The following is a 24,868-nucleotide window of genomic DNA, read 5'->3' on the forward strand; positions in this document are numbered from 1 at the left end:
GCTAATGCAGCTAATCCTAGTCGACTAAACCATACTAAGCCATCTTAGCATAAGCAAGCCAGCTTTTGGTGGAGAAAATATGCTTTTCCTGAGTGCCTGTGCACACACAGACACACCTCAGCCCTTGCTGGTCAAGACTGTAACTCTCATGTCACCCTATGCAAGCCACTGCCTCCTCCCCAGTCTCTCTTCTTGGTGGCCCCACTTTAAACTGAGAAGGGAAGAGCCCAAGATCTATTGCAGAGCAGAGGTATTGAGGTGACATGTGCATCCCCCCTCCAGCTGCTAATGGAAATGTCACACTGCAGAGATCCCCAACGTGCTGTGGACACTTGCTGGCCTGGCAGCTCCATCTCCAGGCACCAAGCAACTGGCCTGGTGACAGGGGACAGCCAGTTCTCATGTGTGTGTGTGTGCAGCCAGGGGGAAAGGCAGAGCTGTGTTTCCTCACCTCTGCTTGTTGAGATATCAGAACACCCTCCTCAGAGCAGGGCCATGGGGCTGGGACACAGCCACAGTGTGGGCAGGGGGGTGACAACAGGGCAGAATTTGGGGCATTGCAAGGAAATCCCTGATCTTGACAGAGGAGTTGGGGCCATGGCAGCTCCTGTTGGTGCCCTGAGCAGGAGGCTGGCATGGCAGGGGGGTGTCCTTTCAGATGTGCTCATGTGTGTGGATGAGCTTGGACAATTTCCCCTGGGTAACCCGTGCTGTTACAGCAGGACAGAGCCATGCCTCAGCTACCTAATTCCCTTTCACTCAAGCAGACACCTGTTTGGCTGAGCCTTCCAAACACACTGCTGGGGAAAGTCACCTGAGGAGCTGGTGGCTGGCTCCCTCCCCCAGTGCCCAAGCTGTCTGACAAAGTGTTCCCTTGGCAGGACGAGGGGAAGAGCAACATGTGCCACGAGCCCTTGAAGACACTTCTGCTTCTTGCCTGATGGGGCAGAGGGTGGTGCTTGACTGGGATGCACACTCACTATTATTCAGAGCTGGTGGTGGCCCCGAGGCAGGAACCTCCCGGCTCAGATGCAGATCCCCAGGCTGTATCCAGCCCTGCTGAAAGCCTTCCCTGCTCCCAAGGAAAAGAGAGCAGCAAAATGCAAGAACAACATTTCCCTTTGTTGGAAAGCACTGTGATCAATTCTAATTACCACAAGCTAATGCGTCCTTCTCATCACCCATCCTAATGCCTCCTAGGATTGTCAGCACAGGGGTGTTGAGGCAGATAACTCTGAATTAGAAGTGGGCAGAGGGTTTAAGGACAGGGGGCTCTAACTGCTCACGTGTTCCCAATTTTCATGTGTTCCTACCTCTGACAACACACTCCATGAAGCCCCAGTGGTCCAATCTGCAGTTTCCCCACCTGCCAAGCCCAGCATCCGGTGTGATGCTGTGCAGGGATCCTGCTCCAGGGCTCAGAGTCGGCTGCCCTGGTCCCAGCCCAGGCAGTGCCCTGGGAAACGCTGGTGAATGAGCCTCTGTGCTGGGGGCACCATCTGGAGAGTGCTGAATCACCTGGCAGAAAGCATCCAGCCTGCTCCAGCACCAGGGGAAGGGTCGTGCTGCTTGTGGTGGGAGAAGGACTCAGACACACAGCTCTGTTCCCAGAGCAGAGCTCCTCACCCCAGCACCTACCATGAGCAATAGGGAAGAGGAGATTCACCCTCCACAACTGCATCCAGGAAAAAGGCAGTGAATGCAGAGCAAGACTCTGATATAACTTGCTCTTTTTCTCCTCTTGTAGGATTTCTCTCCCACTCCATCATGCCCACCCCTCCAACCTCCACAGGCGCTGCTCCTGGCAAAGCAGGGCTCAGGGTAGAGGCAGACTTGAGGCACTGGGCAGAGAGAGGCTGGGCCAGCTGTGGGGTGAACATTCCTGCTCAAGGGCATGTGAACACCTTATTTAATTGCTCCTCCGTGTGATCCTGCAGCTCACAACTCACCCTCTCGGAATGCAGAGCTCGTGGCAATGCACTGCAGGGACAGAGGGGCACAGGAACTGGGACCCCCACGGATCCACCTCCCTCTCAGGCCTCCAGTGCCCCCTGGCACCTGCGTGCTTCTCCTCCCGGGAGGTTTTGTGCCAGGGCACGGGAGGGGCTGGGGGTCAGGGCAGGAGCAGTGGGGCAGCTCTTGCTCCTCGACCCTGGGGAGGCCAAGCCACGCAGGACCACGGCAGGGATGGACTTAGTGCCCACCCCGGGGTCGGGCAGCACTGGCAGGGCAGACCATTAGTAGCAGGATTCATGCTCCCTGTCCCTGACTGCATCTGTAATGGGATTTGATCGGCTTTAAGGCGGCTTATTCTACCAATTAGCTTCAGCCAGTAAAATCCCTCTTCCCCCAAGCCCTGGGGGTAACAATCTGCTGACAACATGTTCTTTCCCCATCTAGCCATTAAACTCATCAGCAGGGCTAGGAATTGTAGGGAAAAAAAAAAAAAAAGGAAAAAAGGGGAAAAAGAAACTTGAATCCCCCTTGTGCGTGGGCCCTTTTACTGCTGTTTACAGAAAAGAGCTACGAACGGCTGGCCCTGGGAAAGCGCGGCCACCTGCCCGGAGCACGGGTGGGCACCGGGCACCCAGAGCCGCGACCTGCGGCCAACCTGTGGAGCAGGGCAGGGCAGGAACCCGCCTCGCCCTCCCGCTGCCAGGCTGCACACCCTGCGGGGGCTTGGGGGATGCAGTGCGGGGAAGGGGACGCGAGCTCCTTCCCACGCAGCCCGACTCCACGTGGAAATGCCCCGCTGATGGACGGAGCTCCCCGGAGCTGCCGAGCTCCCTCTGCTCCTGCTCCGGGCAGCCCTGGAAGGGGCTCTGCCCTCGGCAGGATTAGCCAGCGGGGTGATGGCGGGGTGGAAAACGGGATTGTCCTCCCGATTCCGGCATGCCGAGGGGGAGCCCGGGGTGCAGAGGACGCGACAGGACCCGCTGGAAGGAGCAGCTGGGGGGCACGGAGGTACCAAAAAACCCCCGCTGGAACTGCACCTCCAACCCTTCCCATCGCCCCGACGGATAAACCGAGGTGCAGAGGAGGACTCACCTGGCGCGCAGGACCGGCCCGAGGGCCAGGCAGAGCAGCAGCACGGTGCGGGGCATCTCTGCGAGGCGGCGGTGGCCGTGCGGGACCGGCGGGGCTCGGCTCAGCGCGGGGCCGGCCCGGGGGCGGCGATCGGGCCCCCCCGCTGCCCGCTGCGCCGCGCTCCGGCCCCGCCGCCGCCGCCCGCACCCGCGCGGCCCCGCGCTCCGCGCCGCCCCGCAAACTTGGGCATCTCCGCTCCGGGCCGCGGCGGGCGCGGGCACGGGGAGGGGCTGGGGCGGCTCTGCCTCCCCGCGCACGGAGCGGCCTCCCCCGCACCCCCGGGGCTGAGCGCCGGCGGGGGCAGCGCCGGGAGGCACCCGCGCATCTGCCGCGGAGCGAGCATCGTCAGCTGCTGGAGGAGCGCTCGCTCCCCCTCTCTCTCATTTCTCTTAATGCTAGCTTCTTTTTCTTTTTTTCCCTTTTTTTTTTTTTTTTTTTTTTTTTTTTCTTCCCTCCTTCTTCCCGTGCACAACAGTTGGGGTGTTTGTCTAAAAAAAGAAAGAGTGGGTAATTATTGCTAAATTACGCAAGGGCTGAGTTGCCAGTGAGGTGCAGCTGGGAGAGGGTCCTTTCCCACCTGTTGGAGCTGCTGTCCCGCAAAACCAGCCAGGAGGGTGTGTGGGGACGAGCTGTGGGGCAGCTGGGGGTCGCGGGTGGGCTGTGGGCTCCTTTGCCTTCAGCGTTTGCCAAGCTGCACTCGGGCATTTCTTTACACTGCTGACACCCGACTGGCAAACACGAGTAAGAGATTCCTTCCTTGGGAGCTTTGGGTGATGTGGCTCGGAACAAACTTTGTTAGACCTACACGAGGTACCAATAATTGTCCTTTATTGTTTAGTTTCAGGCTGAGGTGCAGGAGCTGGTCCCCAGAGAGGCTGGTTCTGCATCTCTGGTAGTTCTGATGGCAAATCCAGCTCCTCTGGACCAGAGCAGGACCATCCCTTTTACTGAGAGCTGACTCCTCTCACTGCTGAGCCTGTCACAGCCTTCCCCACACGAGCAGGGGTAAATCACTGCTCTGCTCTCCATCTGGTGCTGCTGCCTCATTTATCCAGGGTCGGGAGATTCCCATTCCCCAGGCACACCCAGTGTCCCACAATCAGCACCAATCTGTGGCGATGGCGATGCCACAGGAGCACAAGCAGGAGTAGCAGCAGCACACCTGGGTGGTTTTTCGAGACTCTCTCCTTTGCTGGTTGCTGCAATGACCAGCTTGAGCCCTCGAGTGTGAGATCTGAGCAGCCCCAAAGCCACAAGAGGCAGCTACAGGCAGCAGGGCTCCGAAATGGCATTCCCCTGGAATGAACCAGCTACAGATGATGTTGCCTTTACTTCATGCAAAGGAGCCAGCTCTGGATGGCAGAGTTTACAGGAAGCACATGTCAAAAGAGTAAATAATGAATATCAAAGCCTCAGTGAAGGTGAAAAGAGCTCTTTAAGCTTCAAAGCAAGCCACTGGATTGTTCCAGAAGTTCTTCAGGGATGCAGATGAAGCTGAAGTTGGGAAAGGTTCAAGAATAGCAGCAGGGAAGATGTAGCTGTCAAGGATTCTGGTCGTGAGCAGACCACAGAAAATCCAGGGGTTCATATATGTGCTCTCAGCTCCCCCTCAAGACGCAGGATGTGAAGTGGTATGTGGGGAAATTCATAGGAAGGATTTCTTTTGACTACCCCATTCTGCTGCTTGAGAACTGAGAGATCTGGGGATGGCTGTGCTTGGAGCAGAGGAGATGAGCTGGGAAAATGTCAGGGAATCACAGCATCCCCTCATGATGAGTTTTGGGGACACCTTCCAGGCAGTTTTATGCACCAGGAGCTTCCAAGAAATTTTCCTATCTGGTCTTCTTAATTTCCAGGGATTTCATTTTGTAACTGGTGCTGAGTCTTCCCTTGGAACCAAGGATAGGAATGAAGCCTGTTGATGGTGTTGGAGAGCAAGAGCACTGCTTTTCAAGCAAACTCCTTATGTATCAGCAGCAGAGCTCAGCTGAGGAGAAACTCATTTCAAATTCACCATGATTGGTTCTGGCCAGGAAAAGCACCCTCAGTCCAAATGCTGAGAAGGACAAAATGTTGTGCTCTTGTGTTCTGGGAGGGAGCAGGCCCTATTTTCCACTTTGAAGAGACATTTGTTTTGAGGTCTACTGTCATGGGATTCGAAACTTAAACAGGAGATGCAATGTTTTATTCAAGATGTTTTTTTATCCCTTTTGGTATTTCAGTTTAACTGGTAAACTAATAAAACCTATTATTTACAGAGTCCTCATGAGCCCAGAGCCTGGGGGGCCAAGCTGCCACAGCAAACGAGGGTTTGGTTGTGCAGTCCTCACTGCAGGATTTAGCTCTGGGAGACAAGGAGGCAATTCACTGGCCCAAGGATCCCAAACCTTGCAAGGATGGCAGTGCTATTGGAGAGATGAGCCTGGGCACATCTGCAGCCCTTTCCAAACCCCTCTGTGCCCTTTCAGAGCCCCTTTTTGGGGTGTGTGCTGCCTGCTCCTGCACTGGGGGTGTGTTTGGGGCTCAGGCTGGAGCAGCAGAAGAAGGCAGCAGGCAAAGCTCTGCTGCCTCTTGTCTGTGCAAAGGGCTGGTCACTGCTTGTCTCAGGAGACTGCTCTGCTTCTGTGCCACATCAGAGAGAAAACTGATACAAGTGGGGAAAAGTATTATCCCAAGGTGTTCAGGAGCTCATTTCTGAGAAAGCTCAGGTTGTAGGCATTTGCACAATCTCCCTCAGACAGATCTGTCTCTCCCAGGGGTGGAGGAGCACCTGCAGCAGGACTGGAGGACCCCAGGCAGAGACAGATCACACAGGACTCTGCAGGAGCAGGTGAGGTTTGAGAGCTGCTGGCAGAGCTGGGCACTCCAGGACAAGGAGCTGCCAGGGCATTGGCAGGCAGCAGTGCCAGGGCCATGCAGCAGACTGCTCTGAAGGGCTGCATGGAGGTGAACTCCTTCCCCTCCTCCCTCTCTCTCCACGTCACACGGCTGAGGACAGAGCACAGCCAGAGCCACTGTCCTTGATGCTCTCTGTCCTCCTGGTCCTTGAGCTGTCACAGAGCCAGAGCATCCCCTGGGAGCAGCACAGGGCCAGGCCAAGCCCTCTCCCCATGGCAGGGCAGAAGGCAGGGGCTGGTCACTCTCCTGCAGCAGCATCCATGAGGATGAACACCCTGACTGCCCTGCATGGGAGAGGGGAAGCACAGCTCAGGAGAAGCTGGTTATGGGCTCCCTCTGCAAAACTTGGTGCATGAAAAGCCCTGCATAAGGCTTGAGCCTGTTCTCTGACTTGGGACATGTCCTGTGCAGTAGAAATGTTTGTTTACTCTACCAGGGCATTTGTTCAACACAACCCAGGTTTTGTCTTTTTCAGGCTCACCAGGCACAGCAGCAGATGCTGTATCTGGGCACACATGACATCAATAACAGCTTCAGCTGGGCTCTGCCTCCCCACCTTTATGGACAGCAATGATAGATGGAGCAGACAGGGCACAGTTTGGTTTTTAGGTGCTGGAGTGAACTTGCAGTGCTGACAGATTTAAAAAATGTGTTTGGAGCCTGAACAAAATGTGACGTGAATATTTCCCAAGGAGAGTGAAGGGTGTAGGAGGACAGCCCAGGCGGTCACAGGAGCTGGTGCAAGCTGTCCCAGGGGTGATGAGAGCCTGGATGGGAGTAAGAACTTTACCTTCATCCTCTGCTGCTGCATCAGGCCCTGAGGAGCCTCTGCTTTCCTTCCATTGCTGGCAATCCCTCTTCAAAATTAGTTCCTTAGTGGAAAGAGATCACCAAATGCTAGGTGATCTGATCCTGTGTGTCAGAAGAGCTCTTGCTGTCACTCTGGGGATGGGAAAGGTGCCATTTCTTGTGCTTTTATGGATCTGCTTTTCTGAAACGCTCCCCATCCCAAGGCTTAACACGTTACTGTTCTCACAGGGATTGAAATGCAACAAGAGAAAATGTATATGGGAGAGGTTGGGAAAGGGAAGAGAACTGGCAGCACTTGACAGAAAAACAGGAAAAATCTCAGCAAACTGAGCACCAGGTGTTTCAATACTTTCTTCAAGTGGAATTTGCAGCTATGCCATCTGTACATCTGATGTGATACGTCCAGCACAGGACCATGAGCTGGTAGTTTAGACCCCAGAATAACTCCCATCCTTATTTTAAACACTGTGCAACTGCTGACACAAACTCTAGGGAGATGCAGCTGCAGGAACAGGAACAGCTGCTTCTCCTCACTGTAGAAATGTGGCTGCTTCTGGATGGAGGTACACTGCTCCTTGTCACCCCGTGCCACAATGGTTCAGGGAAGGGCAGAAGCAGCCAGGAAGGTTATGGATCCAACAAAAACTGTCTTTGGGATGCAAACTGTGTTTGGCACGGTGATTCCTGCCAGGGTTGCTCAACAGCTGAGAAAAACTTGGGGCTCTCCAGCGGACAGGATGGGATTCAGAGCAGAGCCAACACGTGGGAGGTGGTGCTGACCATCCAAACCCTGTGGCCAGCAGTGACTCTGCCTGGCCCTTCCCCTGCTGCAGCCCTGGGGCACAGCTGAGGCCACATCAGCACCCCAAATGATTAAAGAAAAGGAGAGAAAGAGGCAGTGTTGCCTTTTATTATTAATACCTGTAGGCATTTCTGCCCAGAGGCATGGAGATTTCAATGCCTTCTCTCTACACTGGATTAGGAATGTTTATACACCAGTAAATAATGGGAATTGCTCATCTGTGTCCGAGTGAGGATGTTCAATTACAGCCCTTTCCTGCAGCTGCTCCGAGCCCTCCCCTCACCCTGGCTCTGCAGGCACTTGGACATTCTGTCAGCCTGAGGATAATGCAGGACTGTTGACAAGCAGTGAAAACAGGGAAAGGAGCTTTCCTCCCCCAGCTGAGGCAGAGCACAGTCCCTCCTGTTGCAGGTGCTGCCTGATCTGGGGTCCCAGGAGCTGTTCTGTGCTGTCTGGGATGGGACTGACTCTGAAGCTCTGTGATCTGATGGTTGCCTGCAGCAAACCGATTTTTTCATGCCTCTTTCCTTCTTGGGAGTCCTTAGACATTTTCCAGGCCTCTTTAATTTCCTCCTTCACAAAGTTCCAGTGTCTCCTGTGCAAAAGAGGGAAATACCCTTCTCCCTCAAATGCCTGAACTGGAGGGACCCATTTTGGATGGGCTGTTTTTTTGTTGTATTTTAGGTGGGCAGTGCTTGGGACCATGGCACTGTGGCCCTGAGTGCCACCCCAAGAGGGCTGCATCAGTGAGATCCCAGCAGGGAGGTGACCAGGCTTGGCAGACCCAGAGGCACTTTGCCCACTCAGCTTAGGGCAGGGTCAGTATCTGCTCCTTCCCTGGAGCAGCTTGGCAGGTCCTCTTGCACCCCTGCCCCAAAGCATCATTCCTGCAGGGAGAAGGGAGCATGTGCTGTGCTGCTGTTATGCACTCCAGATGGGGCACTCAATGGGGCTGCCTCTCCTTCCATGCCCAGGTGGGACCCAGCAGCACAGCTGAGCCCCAGAGCAGCCCTGAGAGCTGGTTCTGCCATCAAGGTGTTGTCCCACCCCCCCTCTGAGCTGCTCCCCAGCCCAGACCCCTCCAGCTGCTCTCTGTCCATTGCTGGCTCTGCCTTTTGCTCCCTTTCCCCCAACACTGCACCCGTGGTGCTCCTCAGCCCGTGCTCACAGGAGTTCATGGAGAATTGCCAGCACTGCTCTGCTCCTCAGCTCAGGATCCCCTGTGAAACCCTGCCCTAGATCACCCCTGTGCTGCACAGGGCTGTGCTGCTGTGCCTGCTGGGCACGGCCAGCCTCACCCAGGCACCCCTTGGTGTTTTCCAGGATTTTCCTTTCCGTCCAAAAGTGTGGAAAGCCAGACCCCATCCACCAACAGTCAGTGCTGCATGTCCAGCACCCACCTTCCCTGTCCCCTGTGGTTCCCCCTGCATCCCAGCCCCTCTGCCAGCAGCAATCAGAGGCAGCAGCAGTGCAGGGCAGAGACACCCCGAGCTGCCCTGCAGCTCCCAGAGCATCAGAGCAGAAACATGCACACAGAGTGCCTCTCCAAGAGAGGGATGCTGGCACGAGGATCTGGCAATTGCCAGCACGTCAGGGAAGGAGAGATCACCTCCTAATACTCTCTAAGCTCCAATCTTAATCTTGTTCATTGCTGTTAAGTCTCAGAGAAATCGGGCCGATGCGTTGAAAGGAGGCAAAATAAAAAGATTCAAGAGGAGGTTGAAGTCTCTTCAGAAAGCTGAAGAGAAATAATCTTCAAAGGTTCCCACGAGCCTGTGCTCCCCAGCCTGGAAAAGCAGAGCAGATAAACACTGAGCCTTGCTGGAGTTGTTTTTCAGTCTGGTATTTTCTAGGAGGAGATAGAAGTGTTAAGGCAGGAATATCAGAGAGCAGATGTGGGATCTCAGCACGGAGGTTTGACCCTTTCCCTGGGGTCTGTTCTGCCTGGCAGGCTCAGGTTCCCATTTCCCCATGGGGGTGAGGGCCACGCAGGGCAGAAGCACAGGAGGGGCTGGATGCTTTTTGCTTTTTCTCCAGGTGGGTCTGCAGCCCTTTTCCACTGCCTCACCTGCAAGGGTGATCCAGTCAAATGGGAACACCTGCAAAGGAACTACCTGTTCTGATGGTCTCTGCCTGGGTGGATCATCAGGGCAGCAGCCAGGGCAGAACAGCACCTTGTTCCTGCCACCCTGCCCAGAGCTGCCTCAGCCCTCTGCATCCCACTGCCACCCCTGGAGCCCCATGCCAGCACCCTCTCATCCCCAAACAAGGGACATCCATGGAGGGGTCTCCCCTCCCCTTATATCTTCCCTAAGTCCTGGGAGGTTCCTACACTGGGAGCTGCTTTCAGACTCTGCACTTGTCACTGCTGGCTGAGCTGCTGCTGCTGCATCCCTTCCTCCAAACTGACTTTTAGCCTCCCTGGCAGCCCAAGGCAACATGTGCTGCCATTTCAAAAGGCCTTGCTGTGAAAGGTGCTGCCTTTTCACCCTGTAAAAAACGCTTGAGCTTGGAGGAGAGCAAGGATCATCCACAGCATGCTCCAGTGCAGAAAATGGAGCACACACCCCTCTGTCCCACACACTGCAGAGGGACATGCCCAGCTCTGGGGTTGCCCTGCAGAGATGGAGGGGAGCTGAGCCAGATGCTGCCCGTGCAGGCAGGGTGGGGGCTGAAGAAGGTGCAGCAGGCTGGGGGATTGTGTCTGCAGGCTCCTGGCCAGAGCCTGTGTCAGGGAGGCAGAGCTGACTCCCCAGGCAGCTCTGCCAGCTCCAGCCTTTGCAGCAAATTTTGCCTTTGTCATTGCCTATGTGCTTGGTGGACAGGGGACTCCTGTTAGATGTTAGAAAATGCCTTTCAGCTGCAGTAAAATTCACCCTCCTCTCTCTCCCCCCACCAAAAAAAGAGTAAGCCATAATTACACCCACATAGCTCTCCACACTGCTTCACCCCCCTCTCAGAAAGGCACCCACATCAACAGAGAGGGTATGTTGATTAAAAGTCCCCCAAAATGAATAGATCAAGAGAAATCTTCCATACCCCTGCAGCAAGGGTGAAGTGCTTTTTAATTAAGGACAAAGACATGCAAATGTCCTGAATCATCACAAGCAAATAGCAAAATAGCACCTGTCAGAATATTAAAAAACAAGCACTCAGCATTCCCTTGTGATCAGCTAGAAGGAGGCCTTGAGTTGAAAAAAAAAAAAATTTCCACCGAGAGTTGAAAAACGTAATAGACTGGGAGTGAGCAAAGAATATGGCTCAAAAAAAATCCAAGTGGTTGATGGTGGTTCTGGCTGGTGGATGTGTTAGGGTGACTGACAGGAGGGTCTGGTCCAGTACTGCTCCCAGTACAGCCTGGGAGGCTTGGATGGGTGACCCAGTGCACTGCTGACCTGCCCACCATCAGCCAAGCCCCTCTTCTCCCAGTCCTTGCCACCACCCTGCAGAATGTGTAATTGTGAGCACTGAAATAACCCCAGTCAGCTGGGCAAGCACAATGTGATGATGCATTCTGAAGGGTTTGCTGGAGGAGCAGCCTCAGGGTCTGCTCCACCACCATCCCCTCACCCTGTCAGACCCGCCCGTGCTCAGGGGATTGCAGCCTCTGTGGCTAATGGGGGTGACAGGCTGCTGCCTCCCTGAGCCCTGTGACAGCACCCTCGTGTGCATTTGTTTGTGTGGCAGCCCAGGAACGTGCAGAGAGAGCCCTGGATGTGCCCAGAACCCTTTTTATTAGGATTGACTCCAGGAGAAACTGGCTGGAGCAGGTGCCTGAGTGCCAGGGCTGCTGGGGACAGCAGGGAGGTGCTCAGGCTGAGCAGGGCAGGAAATTGTTTTCCTAGAATAGGGTTAAACAGGGAGGTTTGAGGATTTTTTTTTGTGTTTTGGGCAGTTTTGAAATTGTTTTACTACTGTAGGGTTAAGCAGGGAGGTTTGACGATTTTTTTTTTTTGTGTTTTAGACAGTTTTGCAATTGTTCTCCTACTATAGGGTTAAGAAGGGAGGTCTGAGGAATTATTTTGTGTTTTGGGCAGTTTTGAAATTGTTTTCCTAGAATAGGGTTAAGCAGGGAGGTTTGAGGAATTTTTTTTATGTTTTGGGCAGTTTTAGTCCTATCACTGCTGGCTTTTACCTAACCCCAGGTGTGCTCAGGTTAAAAGCCCAGCTGTGGGAGGACATGGTGCTGTGAGCAGCACCCCACACCAGCAGCCCAGAGCAAAGCAGCCTTGAGCTCCCCTTGGCTTGGTGACACAGCTGAGGCCACCACTGTCCCCAGGGCTGTCCCAGAGCCAGGAGGGAGGAGGAGAGGGACAGGCAATGAAAGGAGCAAGTGTTGGGAAGGACAGCCAGAGCCAGCACAGCCCAGCAGCAGTGACAAAGGGCTGTGAAGGGAAGGCAGAGTGAAAGGGAAATGCCTGGAATAATAAGTGACGGACGGATGCCTTTGAAGGGGACTTGGATATCTCGGGTCTCCTGCCTGACCTACTTAAAACTGTAATCTGATGAAGGAGCAACCCCCAGCTCTAAATATAAACTTGTCTCCTCTCCATTTAAATCCCTTCCCTCTGCCACCCAGGGGTAGCAGCTGAAGTGGATTCCATAGGTCCTGGGCAGCTTTTCTGGTGAGAAAAACCAGGGGGGATGGATGGCACTGGCAGTGTGGGATTTTCCAAGTTATGAACAGCAGCAGAACTGCCCATGGGAATTGGCAGGAGGCACAACCAAAAAGAACCTTGCATATCAGGACCCAGAAATCAGGGGCCCTTCATTAGCTCCTTGTAGACTCAGGATTTCTGAGCAGAGATTTTTTCATTTCAAACGAACCGCAAATCTGGTGCACAACAGTGTCCTGGGGCAACAAATTAATTGGCAAATATAGGCAGAATTTGGCAATTAGTTTAAATGAGAAGAAAAAGAAACAAAACCACAGTCCAAGCAAAACCAACTGCAATTAAAGCACTTTTTTTCCTAGCTGTTTTGAAATAAAATGTTTTGCTTAAGAATGCCAAATGTTTCATCGATCCGTGTTCCAAATTAAATGTTTCAAGTTTTTCCACTTCAGCACACCATTGTTCATTTAAAACCTAACTTTCTTAAAATAAAAGAATAGAAAAAGAACCACTGTTTTGGTTTGAACAACATACTGAAACGACAAGATTAATTCTTTTCATTTTTCCTCTTACACTGGAAAGCCATATTGAAAAAAAAATTGATGCAATATGAACCAAATTTAATCCATTCTTCACTTTGCTGCAAAGCAATTTTCCTATCTGCAGTGTGTATTGCAGGACATACCTGGGGCTTTTGGGGCTCCAGGTCTTCCCATTGCCATGTGGGGAGCAAGGTGGGTTTGGCTGGAATTCCCAGCAGATCAGAGGAATATTCAGTCTCATTTTATCAAGGGCTTTCATCAAGCCCTCAAGGCTCCCTAAGGACATAAAATTTCCAGCTCATAGATTCTGGGACTGAATTAGCTGTTTAGGAATCTTCATACGTTTTATTCAACTTCCTTGCTAAATGGCAAAAATGTATGTGGGATTAGGAAAGAAACACAATTAAATTAAAAACGAAGTCATTACTGAAAAGCAGCGAGTCTCTGTGTAGCCCCATCAGGAGGAGATGAGTTTTCTCCCTTTGTGAAGATAGGCCCTGTTAATTTCTTGGCAGGATCTTCCATGTTAAAGCAACAAGGCAAATGTTTACTTGGAATTCTCAACAGTATTTGTGAACCCTGAGGGGCCTAAAAAATACAGAGGGAGAGAGAGAGAGAGAGAGAGAGAGAAATACTCTTAATCTGAAATGCTCTACATGTTAATTTTTGCAAAGCTCAGATTTAGGGTCAAATTCAAACTGACAGAGTCTCCTTGAAGTAGGAGGAGGGGCAGGAGATAATATTGGGTGAAGAGCAGAGAAAGATGAGACAGGCAAAGTGGATTTTTTTTTTTTTTTTTAAGCTTGCAGGGAGATACTAAGCCCAATAATCAGACAAGAAAGGCAACGAGCAGCTATCAAAGCAGCAGCATTTTAAGAGCTGTGCTCATCTGAAAGCAACTCTTAGTTCTTGTGAAAACTGCCGCCTTAACAGCTGTCCCAATTAGAGCCAGCCGGAAATTTCCCAATAAACCCACGGGTTTTGTCAGAAAATAATTCGCTGAGTCTGAAATGCTCCGAGTTGGCTGAACTTTTGTTGAATGGGAAAAGCAGGGCTCCAACTGGGGTTCAGCTGCCAGGTTTGTGCTCCCAGCGGCAGCGCTGACGGAAAAGTCAATTTTGCTGAGCAGCTGCAGGCACCAGGAAGAGCCTGGTTGTTGTAATTTATGTTTGGGATTTGGTTGGAGTTGGAAGGGGTGGGGGGGTAAAAAAAAAAGATGATGAAAAGGCAACTGCATTCCTTATAAATCTGAGCTCGAGCCAGCTGAGTTTGCTCATGCCATGATCCCATATGCCTGACCTGTTTTAGGATCTTGGCGGCTGGATCTGTGAGGGAAAAAAATAAATCAACCCCAGAGCGCTGTGGAGAGGCCAGTGCTGGAAGTTGCAGCACTCCTGACACCCCTCTGCTCATGGCTGTGCCCATGGCTGGGTGACAATGAGGGCACTGGGGTCTCTCCTTCCAGAGCAGAATCATCCTGATGCCACCTTCCTTCTCTTGGCTTTATCTTGGTTTTATTTTTCAGTTCTGGAGAAAGCAGTAGCTACAGTTACTTGTTTTTTTTTTTTTTTTCCTTTGAAAACTGATGTGTTGCCATTGGATGCACCATCCGTTTTTTGTTTTTTTTTATTTCAGCTGTTTCACTGCATCAGAAACTTAGTAAAAGAAGGAAAAAGTCAAGAAGACTTAGTCTAGGAGAGTCTGTGCAATGCTTCTCATGGAGAGAATTTAGCTACCCATATTTGAATTGTGTTAAAAAAGAAAAAGTTACCAGATAGGACAACAACCCAGGCTCCCCTCCACCACCTTCCAAGGGACTGTGAGGCTCCAAGGCAGCTGACAAGGCCAGAAAAGTCCCTGCATCAAACTGGAGCTGTGTTTGCAGGGGGAAGAAAAAACTATTAATGCTCTGTGTGACTCCTGACCAGCAGGGAAAAACCTTTCTATGAGTGGTGATGATTAATTACTAATGATAATTAACCTACAACAACAGTGGCATGCAGAAGCTAGAGCGAAGGCACACATCCCATCATGTGCAGCTCTGAATGGAAACAGAGCCTCTGCCCCAGAGGAATTTCTTTTTTAAAATGCCTCAAAATGATGAGTGACAGAACTGGAGCTTTTCCTCTTTGGAGCACTCCCCAGGGCAGGCACAGAGCTCTGTGCAGGTACCACTCTCCCTCCCCATGCTGCTGCCTGTGCCTCGTGGAGGGCTCTACTGCTTCACCAGGCTCCTCTGAGGGCATTCCTGGGGTTTCCTGTGCTCCAAGGCTGCCCACAAACAGGTTCTCCATCCCCAGTCTCATCTGGAGTCCATCCCATCACTCTGCAGAAGCGATGCCAGCATTACCCACAGTGTTGTCACTTAGCTCCACAGAGAAGCATGGAGCTGGAGATTGAAGTCAGCCCCTGAAGTGATGCTAAGGGCTCTCTGAAGCTAGGGGAGGGGAAAAAAAAAAAAAGCATCTGCCACATTCTTCATCTCATGTCGCAAGCTGTGAGATCCCACCCCTCTCACTGCCTACCCCTGCTGACAGCCGTGCTTCCTACAGAGCAAATGGGCTCAAAATCCGAGATCAGAGTCATTTGCATTGACTTCCATGGCCTGGTTTCCCTGCCTGAGTTCTTGTCCCTGTAGCTGCTCTGCCCCTCTGAAGCAGGAGCTGTGGTTTGCTGCCTCTTTGGGGTTTTTCTTTGTCTCTATTTCCTCCCCAGAGGAAGGAAACCAGCTGTTGGTGCTGGGTGCCAGCGTTTGCCTGCAGGTTCAGCACCCAGAGCTTTGGTTTGTCCCATTCTCCTGGCAGAGGTGGATGTTCCCCCAGACAATTTCCCAGCCAGTTTCTCCTCTCTGCTCCCTCCCAGGTGACACTGGCAGCTCACCCATCCCTGGGCTGTGTCCTCACTCAGAGCCCCTGTTGGTGCCCCTTGGGTCACCTCAGACCAAGAGCTCAGCCCACACTGGGCTGTGCCACAGGGCCAGTTGCCCCCGTGGGTGGCAGCTGGTGTCCCCAGCCCAGTCACAGCTCACAGGGCTGCCTCTGCTCTCTGTCCTGCTCACAAAAGGCCTGGAGCAGCATCCTGCACTCTGGGAGAAAAGGAGGTCTCCATGGCAGCTAGCACGACAGGAAGACTGTGCAAGAAACTTGATTTTTTTTTTCTTTAGAGAAAATGCTTCTATTTTTGACAAAAGGCCTTTTTGAGGTATGAAACCTCTTATGAAACTTCTCCCACATCAGTGCTTTACATAAACTATTTTGCTGTAGTTGTGTTATTCATTGCACACATTTTACACCAGCATGAACCAGTTTGGCTTTTTTTCTCTGGAGAGTGGAAAGGAGAGCCTAGCTGTGGGGTAGGGCACCCTGGAAGCCACATCCTCTGCAGGCCACCTCATCCAAGCCATGCCCATCACAAACTGCATTTCTGCCCCCGTGAATCCTCCAAACAAGGCAGACAGAGGAGAAAATAGTCTCCCAGCGAGAGCAACAACTTCAGTCATGTGTTAATGAGTGGAACAGAGTGTTAATGGGCCAGGAACATCCCACAGGTGTCACAGAGTCACAGCCAAGGTGAGTGACACTCACATGGTCCCAAAGAGCCCGTGGCCTCATAAGGATTTACAGGGGGAAGAGTCCATTCACTGCACTGGTCTCTCAGATATTTATTTTATTTTCCTCTCATCCTGAGATGTCAGGGCTGATAGCAGACAATTTGTTTCACAACAAATGTACAGTGCTAGGTCAGTGGAACGAGCAAAAATGCCACTTTTGAGGGGAATCAGATCATTAAAATGTCACAGTAGTATCCTGGGAAGCCAACTGGAGATTCCAGCTACAGCTGCTTGTTCCCTCTGCTAGGAAAAATAAATAACACCTGCCAAGTGAGACCAGGCCTTGGTTTTATAGAGATTACTATTTTTTGAGTCACCATTGTTTCACACCACTCTGCCAACAAGAAAGTAATGATCTCATTTTACATTGACACCGAGTCTGATTTTGGGGAAGTAAAAGCTTTCCTTCAAATCTGGGCTAAAGAATAAACAGAGTGCTCTGGGAACAGTGGCACAGAAGGGAAATCTATGGACCACTCAGCCTCCCAGCACATCTAATGAACATTAAATTAATGACAGCAACTTGACTCTGTGGGTTTTTCTCTTCCCCCTCCATGCTGCTATTTCTTGCCATCCAGGTGCCCTAGAGATTTTCAGCCTCTCATCCCATCCTGAGAAGCAGCATTTTCCATTGAGAAATATCATGGTCTAGGGCTGTTTGCAGCTCTGAACAGTCCTGATTGGAGCCTGCAGGGGATTTCTCAGTGCTCAGCTCCCCAGCCGTGTAATGGAAGGAATAATCTTTATCTCCAGCATGTGCCCTTAGCACCAAGGAACTGTGCACTGCTCTCATCAGCCATTGTCCTCCTCAGAAATTTCCTTCCCAAGAAAATAAGGCAGGAGGTCTGCACAGTAACAGCACATTTTAGAAGAGGCCACAGCAGGTAAAGCCAGGTTCTTGCTGTGCCTCTTTTCCCATCTTCCCAGAGGAGATGCTAAGGAAAGGGGCAGGTGCATGGAGACTTCCAGAACCCTCCATGTTTCAGTCAGCTCTCATGACTTAGTCTTGATGAGTTTTTCTGTGGGTCTGGGTCTTCAAAGAGACAAGAGCAGTTGTTGGTTGCTGTAAAGTTGTTTATTGCATAAATCAGTCTTGAAGGCAGAGAGTTCAGAGTACCAGAGTCCATGCTAAAAGCTTTCTGGCATAGAGTCCCAAGCAAAAGCACAAGCAGCAGCTCCCACACCCTTCTTCTTCTTCCCTTCTTCATCTCCCACCCCAGTGCAGGGGATTTATCCATAAATCTTCCAATCAGCTAAAAACACGATTCTAAAACATCCTTCCTACACCTATCAGAGCTCAATTCTAAAGTATGAAAGCAGTGTTAGTCCTTACCCATAATTTACACATATAGTTCTATCTATTCATGTAAATGGTTCTATCTGTTCTATCTAGAAATGCAAGCAATGCTCTGCTAGGTTTTGTTATGTCTGGAGCTAAGTCACTGAACTTTAAACTGGGCTTTAGGGCTTTTTACTCTCTTAAGGCACTTAAAGTATATTCTTACTTACATAAAACTAAAACTTACACTTCTGTTTTATGTCTGTGTGGCTTAATATATTATAATTTCTCTACAGGCTTTAATTGAATCCTTACATTCTTTTCTCTCTCTGCAGGACTCAGAGAGGCTTCTATTTTATACAGCCCAACGTCTCCCCCTCCTCTTTGAACCATGTAGATTCCCTTAATAATTTTATCAATAATTTGTCAAATGCATTGGAGAAAACAAGGAGTATAATTGGCACAGCTCTTATGATGACTAAAAGGTATAAACCCATTTTCAAAAACTTTTTCACCCATGATGTTAAATTCCATCCATCAAACAGACCATCTAACTAAGTTTCATCATCACCTCTAATCTTTGACACATCTTCCTTGAGTTGTGTGCTTATTTTGGATAGATTCTGAGTGATCAGATAGATTCATACAAAATATCCCTTCAAAATCTTCATGCCTATATACATGTAGTAATAAGGGAAAATCAATTGCAGCCCTGTTTTGCAAAGTTGCATGGCTATTTCTGTTAACATCTGTTAGCTTATCACCCAATACAAGGGAGGTAGAATGAAATTCCTACTCAGCCAACAGCCCAGTCCATCTAATTGTTTCAGTGCCACTGCTGAACTAAGTTGTGCTAAAAAAAAGATGCTTCACCTTTTTCCAAAACTCCAATGCTCAAAATCATCGTTGCAGTCTGGTTTATATTGATTGATGGATCTTTTACCTCTGTTTCATAGACATTTTTGCATTGGGTGTTAGCAGAGTAAGTTTCCCAATGCTACATGGTCCAGCTATGATGTGTGCCAGGATAGCATATTCCCCATGCTAATTGAAAAGAGATGTCATTAAATGCAGACTGAACTAAAGAAGTATAATTACACCAAAAGATCTGATTTTTATATGTAGCATGATAAGGAGAAAGATCTTTAACTAAATCTTGATTTTTATACAATTAATTGTATAATTAAATTTAGCAAAAAAAAAAAAAGGCCATTTTTACAGAGCCAAGGATTTTCAATTCTTCAGGTTAAAAAGATGCCTTGAGAAGGTGAGGAACCCACCAATCCCACACATCTACTGGGGCCCAAAGATTCCATGTGGATGATGCTGTTAATGTACCTTGCACAGCTTCATCAATTTCTTGGATTGGCCAAGCATTCACTGGAACCACCACCAAGACAAGTGGAAAATGTTTTTTCTGGGGCTGTGTTGGACAGACATGTGGCATCTAAACCTAATACATTAGCTAAAGTCACCCAAACATTTGCTTTAGGTTGGCAACTGACAAATCTACTAAAAGCAAGCAAAGCAAAAGAGCAAAAGCATAACATAGGTTTGGGCCCCATATTTCCCTTAAGCTATCATCTAACAAAAAATTCTACAATACTACTGATTCCCACACTAAAAACCCCAAAGTTCACAATCTTCTGTGGGTGAAATAAAAGATGTCAGGTGCAAATTGGAATCTCTGTGCAGTTCATGTCTGTGTATTCACTTCTCATGGAGTGGTCAGCATTTTCTTGCACTCAGTAGGGTTTCATGTTCTTCACTGGAATCCACCTGGGTCCTGAACCTGTAGAAATACAACCCCTTGCCCCAAGTTATTAAAGGAAAAAGGCCTTCAATTTGCCCTGTTTCTGGGTTTCTAATCAAAACTGGAGGTTTTTCTTTTTTATTTCACCTGAGTGCTGTTGGAAAAATGCCTGAAAATTGGCGGACTGGGTTCTGCAAAAGAACAGTTCAAAAAATTGTAACATACTGAGTTTTACTTAACCTCATTTGTGGTGTTGCCTGTCAACCCTCCCTTTTGTTGGTCTAAAATAAGTTTCAAAGACTGATATGTTCTTCCAACAATTGCTTGGTCTATGGGTGAGTAAGGAATACCAGAAGTGTGTTGAATACCCAATCCATTCAAAATTTGGCCAATTTTTTGGCTGTGCATACAGGGCCATTATATGGTTTTACCTCAGGCACCCCTAAATAAGCAAATGCTTGTAAAAAATGCTGACATATGTGATTGGTCATCTCCCCTGTATGCAGGGAGGCATAGACTGCACCTGAAAAAGTGTCCACCTACACATGGATGTTTTTAAGTTTCCCAAAAATGGGTATTTGGTGATACCTGTTTGCCATAATTCCAGGCTTTGTAATCCCCATGGATTGAGAGCTCCTGTCGAGACAGGAGGTTGCACAAGCTGAGAATCAGGGCAGGCACTTATAATAGCTTTTACCTGATCTCTGGAAAGATGAAATGTTCACATGAGTACTTGTACATTTTGGTAAAGAAGGCATGGTTTGGTTTTGCTTGTTCAAAAATGTTGGGCAGAGTACTAGTAACAGCCACTGTCAGTTTATTAGTTCTTGCATTTCCCTCTGCCAAAAGTCCTAGAATTGAAGAATGGGCCCTGATATGAGAAACAAAATATTGATTAGTTCTGTTTTGCAAAATTGTATAGAGACATTCAACATAATGACATTAGTTGCCATCTTTTAAAACGGATCTTTTTATTCTTTTTGGCTATATCAACTACATATGCAGAATCTGTGATCAAATTAAAAGGTTCCAGGAAAAGTTGAAATGCTGTAACTACAACTGCTAATGCCACCACCTGATGTGAACCTTCTAGTGTCTGGATATCTGATGCCCATTCTTTAATTGTTTGGTTTTGCCATGTTTTTCCTGAGCCATCAGTAAACACTGTGACAGCCTTTAGAGTCATTTCACTTAAAATGGGTTTTCCCCTGAAATGTAATTTTGCTTGCAACAGCTGATGGCTTGGGAAATGAATAGAACAAGCACCTCAATAGTTTAACAGTGCAATTTGCAAATCTTTTGATTTTTGTAAAGCCCAATCAAAACATCCTTTAAGGCAGATAAATCACAGTAAAATCTCTATGTGCTATGGCAAACAATCTTTCTCTGGCTCTGATTATAATCTGAGCCATCATTTCCATGGTTGTGAATATTGTTTTTGAGAACCTGTAAGGCAAAAAGATCCATTCTGATATCAACAAAGGATCCCTTTTAGAAGTGTCCCACTGGAACATGAGACTGTACAGCCACATGTTGTCTCCTGACACTGCAAGAAAAAAGGGTAGTGATGGGGTACATTGATGAGCTTGTTTCTGTTGAAGGGCTTCAGTAATCTTTTCAAGAGCCCTTTGAGCTTCAGGTGTTAGAGATTCTGGAGAGGTAATGTCACAGTCTCCCCTGAGCAGGTCAAAAACTGGAGCAAGTTCATAATTGGTGATTCCTAAAATGGATCTAATCCAGTTTATCTCCCCTAAAAGTTGTTGCAGATCTTTCAAAGTATTAACTTGGGTTTGGAGCAGTAGCTTAATTTGTGGCTTAATTGATTGTTCTGTCATTCTGCACCCTAAGTACTTCTGTGGCAAGGTTTCTTGTATTTTGGAGGTGGAAACATCAAGTCCAGCATCTTGGGCTGCTGCAACAACGCTGTCACAAGCCTCTTCCACTTCCTTTTGGGTTGGTGCTGCAATAAGCAAATCGACCATGTAATGTAAAATCATTGCTTGTGGATGCTTATGTCGAGCTGGAGACAGGGCTCGAGCCACAAACCACTGGCAGATAGTAGGTGAGTTTCTCATTCTCTGGGGTAGGACCATCCAGTGGTATCTTTGCAGTAGTTCTTGTCTGTTGATACTTGAAACTGAAAAAGCAAATTGTGGAGCATCTTCTGGATGAAGTGGAATATTCAAAAAACAATCTTTTAAGTCTATGATGACAAGAGGCCAGTCTCTTGGGGCCATTGAGAGAGAAGGAAGTCCCGGTTGCATTCTTCATTGGCATTTGCATAGGAAAGACTATGAAGCAAAAGTGGGCGGGCCACATCATCCTCACACTGTGTCTCCAGAGCTTGTGTCAGGCAGTCAACAAATGCTGAATAAGGCTCTTCTTCCCCTTGTCTTATTTGTGCATAAGTCCTTTCTGGAGTTCCCTACTGGCTGAGTCAGCAGCAGGGCTTTGCAAGCAGCATCTTTGATAGCATAAAGTACTACTCTAGGCAGGTCTGCTGCTTGATCTTCAGCCCTGTCATATGGGGGGTCTCCAGCTAAATATGCCAGTGTCCATGTGGTATTGGGCCACCCAGCATAACTTTAAATTAATTTATTCAAGAATTTTCTCCATTTCAGGTTTCATAAGATGTATTGTGATTTTGTCAATATTATGGAAGGGAGATAATGACAGTCATGCGGTGTTAAAACCACATTATGGTATATTCCATTCAGCAATTCCTTTAAACGTGGCAAGCCTAATCTACCTTTCTTATCTGCTCTCCTCAAATCTTTAACAAGGTCATGATCCAACACTTCCCACCTTGAATTAGCACCTTCTCTGCCGTATACTGCCATGGCTAAGAGTGGCTCTTCAGCTAGATCGAAGACTTTTTCTTTTATTGCTTGGTGTCTTGTTGCTGCCCAGTTTATTAAGGAGTATTGTTGAGTCTTTTTTGGAGGGTCCTGTTGGGAGATGAAAGTTTGACAAGAAAGTCTCACATATATGTATGTATAGCAGCCAGGGACGAGTCACGATTGTGGTGTTCCCTGACAGATTGCAGGGACAATGCAGATGGGACTGAGGCAGATTCTGAGTTCTCAAGGCTGGTAAGTGGCTTATTAAATCTCTACAATTAACCTCCAAGCTGCTTTGTCCCTTCAGGTGGTGTCATCAAATAATTTAATACCAATTTGGTCCCAAAGTGACTTGTGTAAAGCAGAATATGGACCTGCGTATGGAAAATTCTTTTGAGCATATATTAAGAGATCTTTTAGATCTTTACTTAGGACCTCATAGCTTGTTGCAGTGCATGTTAATTTAATTTAATTTAATTTTATTTTATTTTATTTTATTTTATTTTATTTTATTTTATTTTATTTTATTTTTATTTTATTTTATTTTCAGTTATTGTTATAATGTTTGCTCCTATGTACCCCTATGTTTTCCCCAGTTGGTTTAGCCCCAAGTTGCATCCACTCCTGAAATGACCTTGTTTGGTGTTCCCTGCCCCTTTCCATCATTGTAACCCCGCCCCTTGTTCCAGCACCTTCCTTGTCCATCATTGTAACCCCACCCCTTGTTCTAGCACCTTCCTTATCCATGATTGTAACCCCGTCCCTTTTCCCAGTCCCTTCCTTGTCCATGATTGTAACCCCTCCCCTTGTTCCAGCCCTTTCCTTGTCCATCATTGTAACCCCACCCCTTGTTCTAGCACCTTCCCTGTCCATCATTGTAACCCCACCCCTTGTTCCAGCACCTTCCCTGTCCATCATTGTAACCCCACCCCTTGTTCCAGCACCTTCCCTGTCCATCATTGTAACCCCACCCCTTGTTCCAGCACCTTCCCTGTCCATCATTGTAACCCCACCCCTTGTTCCAGCACCTTCCTTGCCAGTCTCACCCTGGGCCAATCCCTAGTTGTTCCACCCCTTTGGAAATCCCCTAATACTCGATGCCCCATTGGCCCTTGTGTCCCTTTCTCCTCCTCCTGCTTCTCTCATTGTTTGTAACCCTGTAAGACCCTGCCCTCCGCTCCTCCCCTAAGAACCTTTCATTGGTCAATTGTTTGTACCCACCCCCTGATCTCCCCCATATTTAACCCTGAGCACAGCAGTGCTCTGGGCTCATTGCCTCTGAGCCCTTCAATTGTAATGAGTTCTTTGGAACCTTGAATGCTGAAAAGTTCCCTTGCCTGCTTTACCTAAACGTGGGCCCCACTGAAGAGCTGCTCTAGAGGTTCTGCCTCCAGGAAATCTTACCCTAGGGCAGTTCTCCACACCTGGCATAGGACTGGTTTACCTTTAAAGAGCTAGCCTGAGCTCCACTGGACCGTGTCAACAGCCATTATTTATCAGCAGAGATTTCAAATTATCATAGTTTTGTTTCTGCTCTTTGGATATGTTATTACCTGTTCCTAAATTATTTCAGAGCTCACCTGTGTCCACGTAGTAAGTGATTATCACAGTCCCTTTCCAGGTTGTCCCACGTCCTGGATTTTTATTGCTTCCTCTCAGCTGATATTAGGGTATCTGTTTAATCCTTAGTTTTGGGGTCCTTTTAATCCTGGGATTTTATTTTTGCTTAAACAGTCTTTTAAAATCAGTTCTCTGGAGACACTTGACCGTCAGCTCAGGGTTTTATTGCCATTTAAAATGAGGAACCATTTGTTCAGTTTTTCGTGGGTCTGCGTCTTCAAAGAGACAAGAGCAGTTGTTGGTTGCTGTAAAGTTGTTTATTGCATGAATCAGTCTTGAAGGCAAAGAGTTCAGAGTATTAGAGTCCATGCTAAAAGCTTTCTGGCGTAGAGTCCCAAGCAAAAGCACAAGCAGCAGCTCCCATACCTTCTTCCCTTCTTCATCTCCCACCCCAGTGCAGGGGATTTATCCATAAATCATCCAATCAGCTAAAAACACGATTCTAAAACATCCTTCCTACACCTATCAGAGCTCAATTCTAAAGTATGAAAGCAGTGTTAGTCCTTACCCATAATTTACACATATAGTTCTATCTATTCATGTAAATGGTTCTATCTGTTCTATCTAGAAATGCAAGCAATGCTCTGCTAGGTTTTATTATGTCTGGAGCTAAGTCACTGAACTTTAAACTAGGCTTTAGGGCTTTTTACTCTCTTAAGGCACTTAAAGTATATTCTACTTACTTAAAACTAACACTTCTGTTTTATGTCTGTGTGGCTTAATATATTATAATTTCTCTACAGGCTTTAATTGAATCCTTACATTCTTTTCTCTCTCTGCAGGACTCAGAGAGGCTTCTATTTTATACAGCCCAACATCCCCTTGTTCTTTGCTCTTTGCTTTCCAGGCTCTCACTCCCCCATGCCTTGGCAGGGCTGGGATTTGCTTCCCACGGCAGCTCAGGATGGAGGAGCCAAAAAAGCCTTTGCTGTCAGGCTCCCTTATCTGGGCAGCAGTCACAGGACAGCTGATGGCAGCAGCCACCACCACTCCTGACTTTCTGCAGTTCTGTCC

At 48.6% G+C, this 24,868-nt stretch overlaps 1 protein-coding gene across 1 annotated transcript in view; it reads right to left on the bottom strand.

Moving 5' to 3' along the window:
* LOC306808328 (gamma-aminobutyric acid receptor subunit gamma-4) overlaps positions 1-3,609 on the bottom strand; it is a 36,023-nt gene extending 32,414 nt beyond the window's left edge. The window contains exon 1 of the mRNA XM_079318790.1: positions 3,049-3,609. Coding sequence (XP_079174916.1) covers positions 3,049-3,104 — 56 coding nt within the window. The 5' untranslated portion in view covers positions 3,105-3,609. The remainder of the gene's footprint in view (positions 1-3,048) is intronic.
* Positions 3,610-24,868: the final 21,259 nt, after the last annotated feature.

Source organism: Erithacus rubecula (genome assembly GCF_903797595.1).
Source record: "Erithacus rubecula genome assembly, chromosome: 15".
Taxonomy (NCBI): Eukaryota; Metazoa; Chordata; class Aves; order Passeriformes; family Muscicapidae; genus Erithacus; species Erithacus rubecula.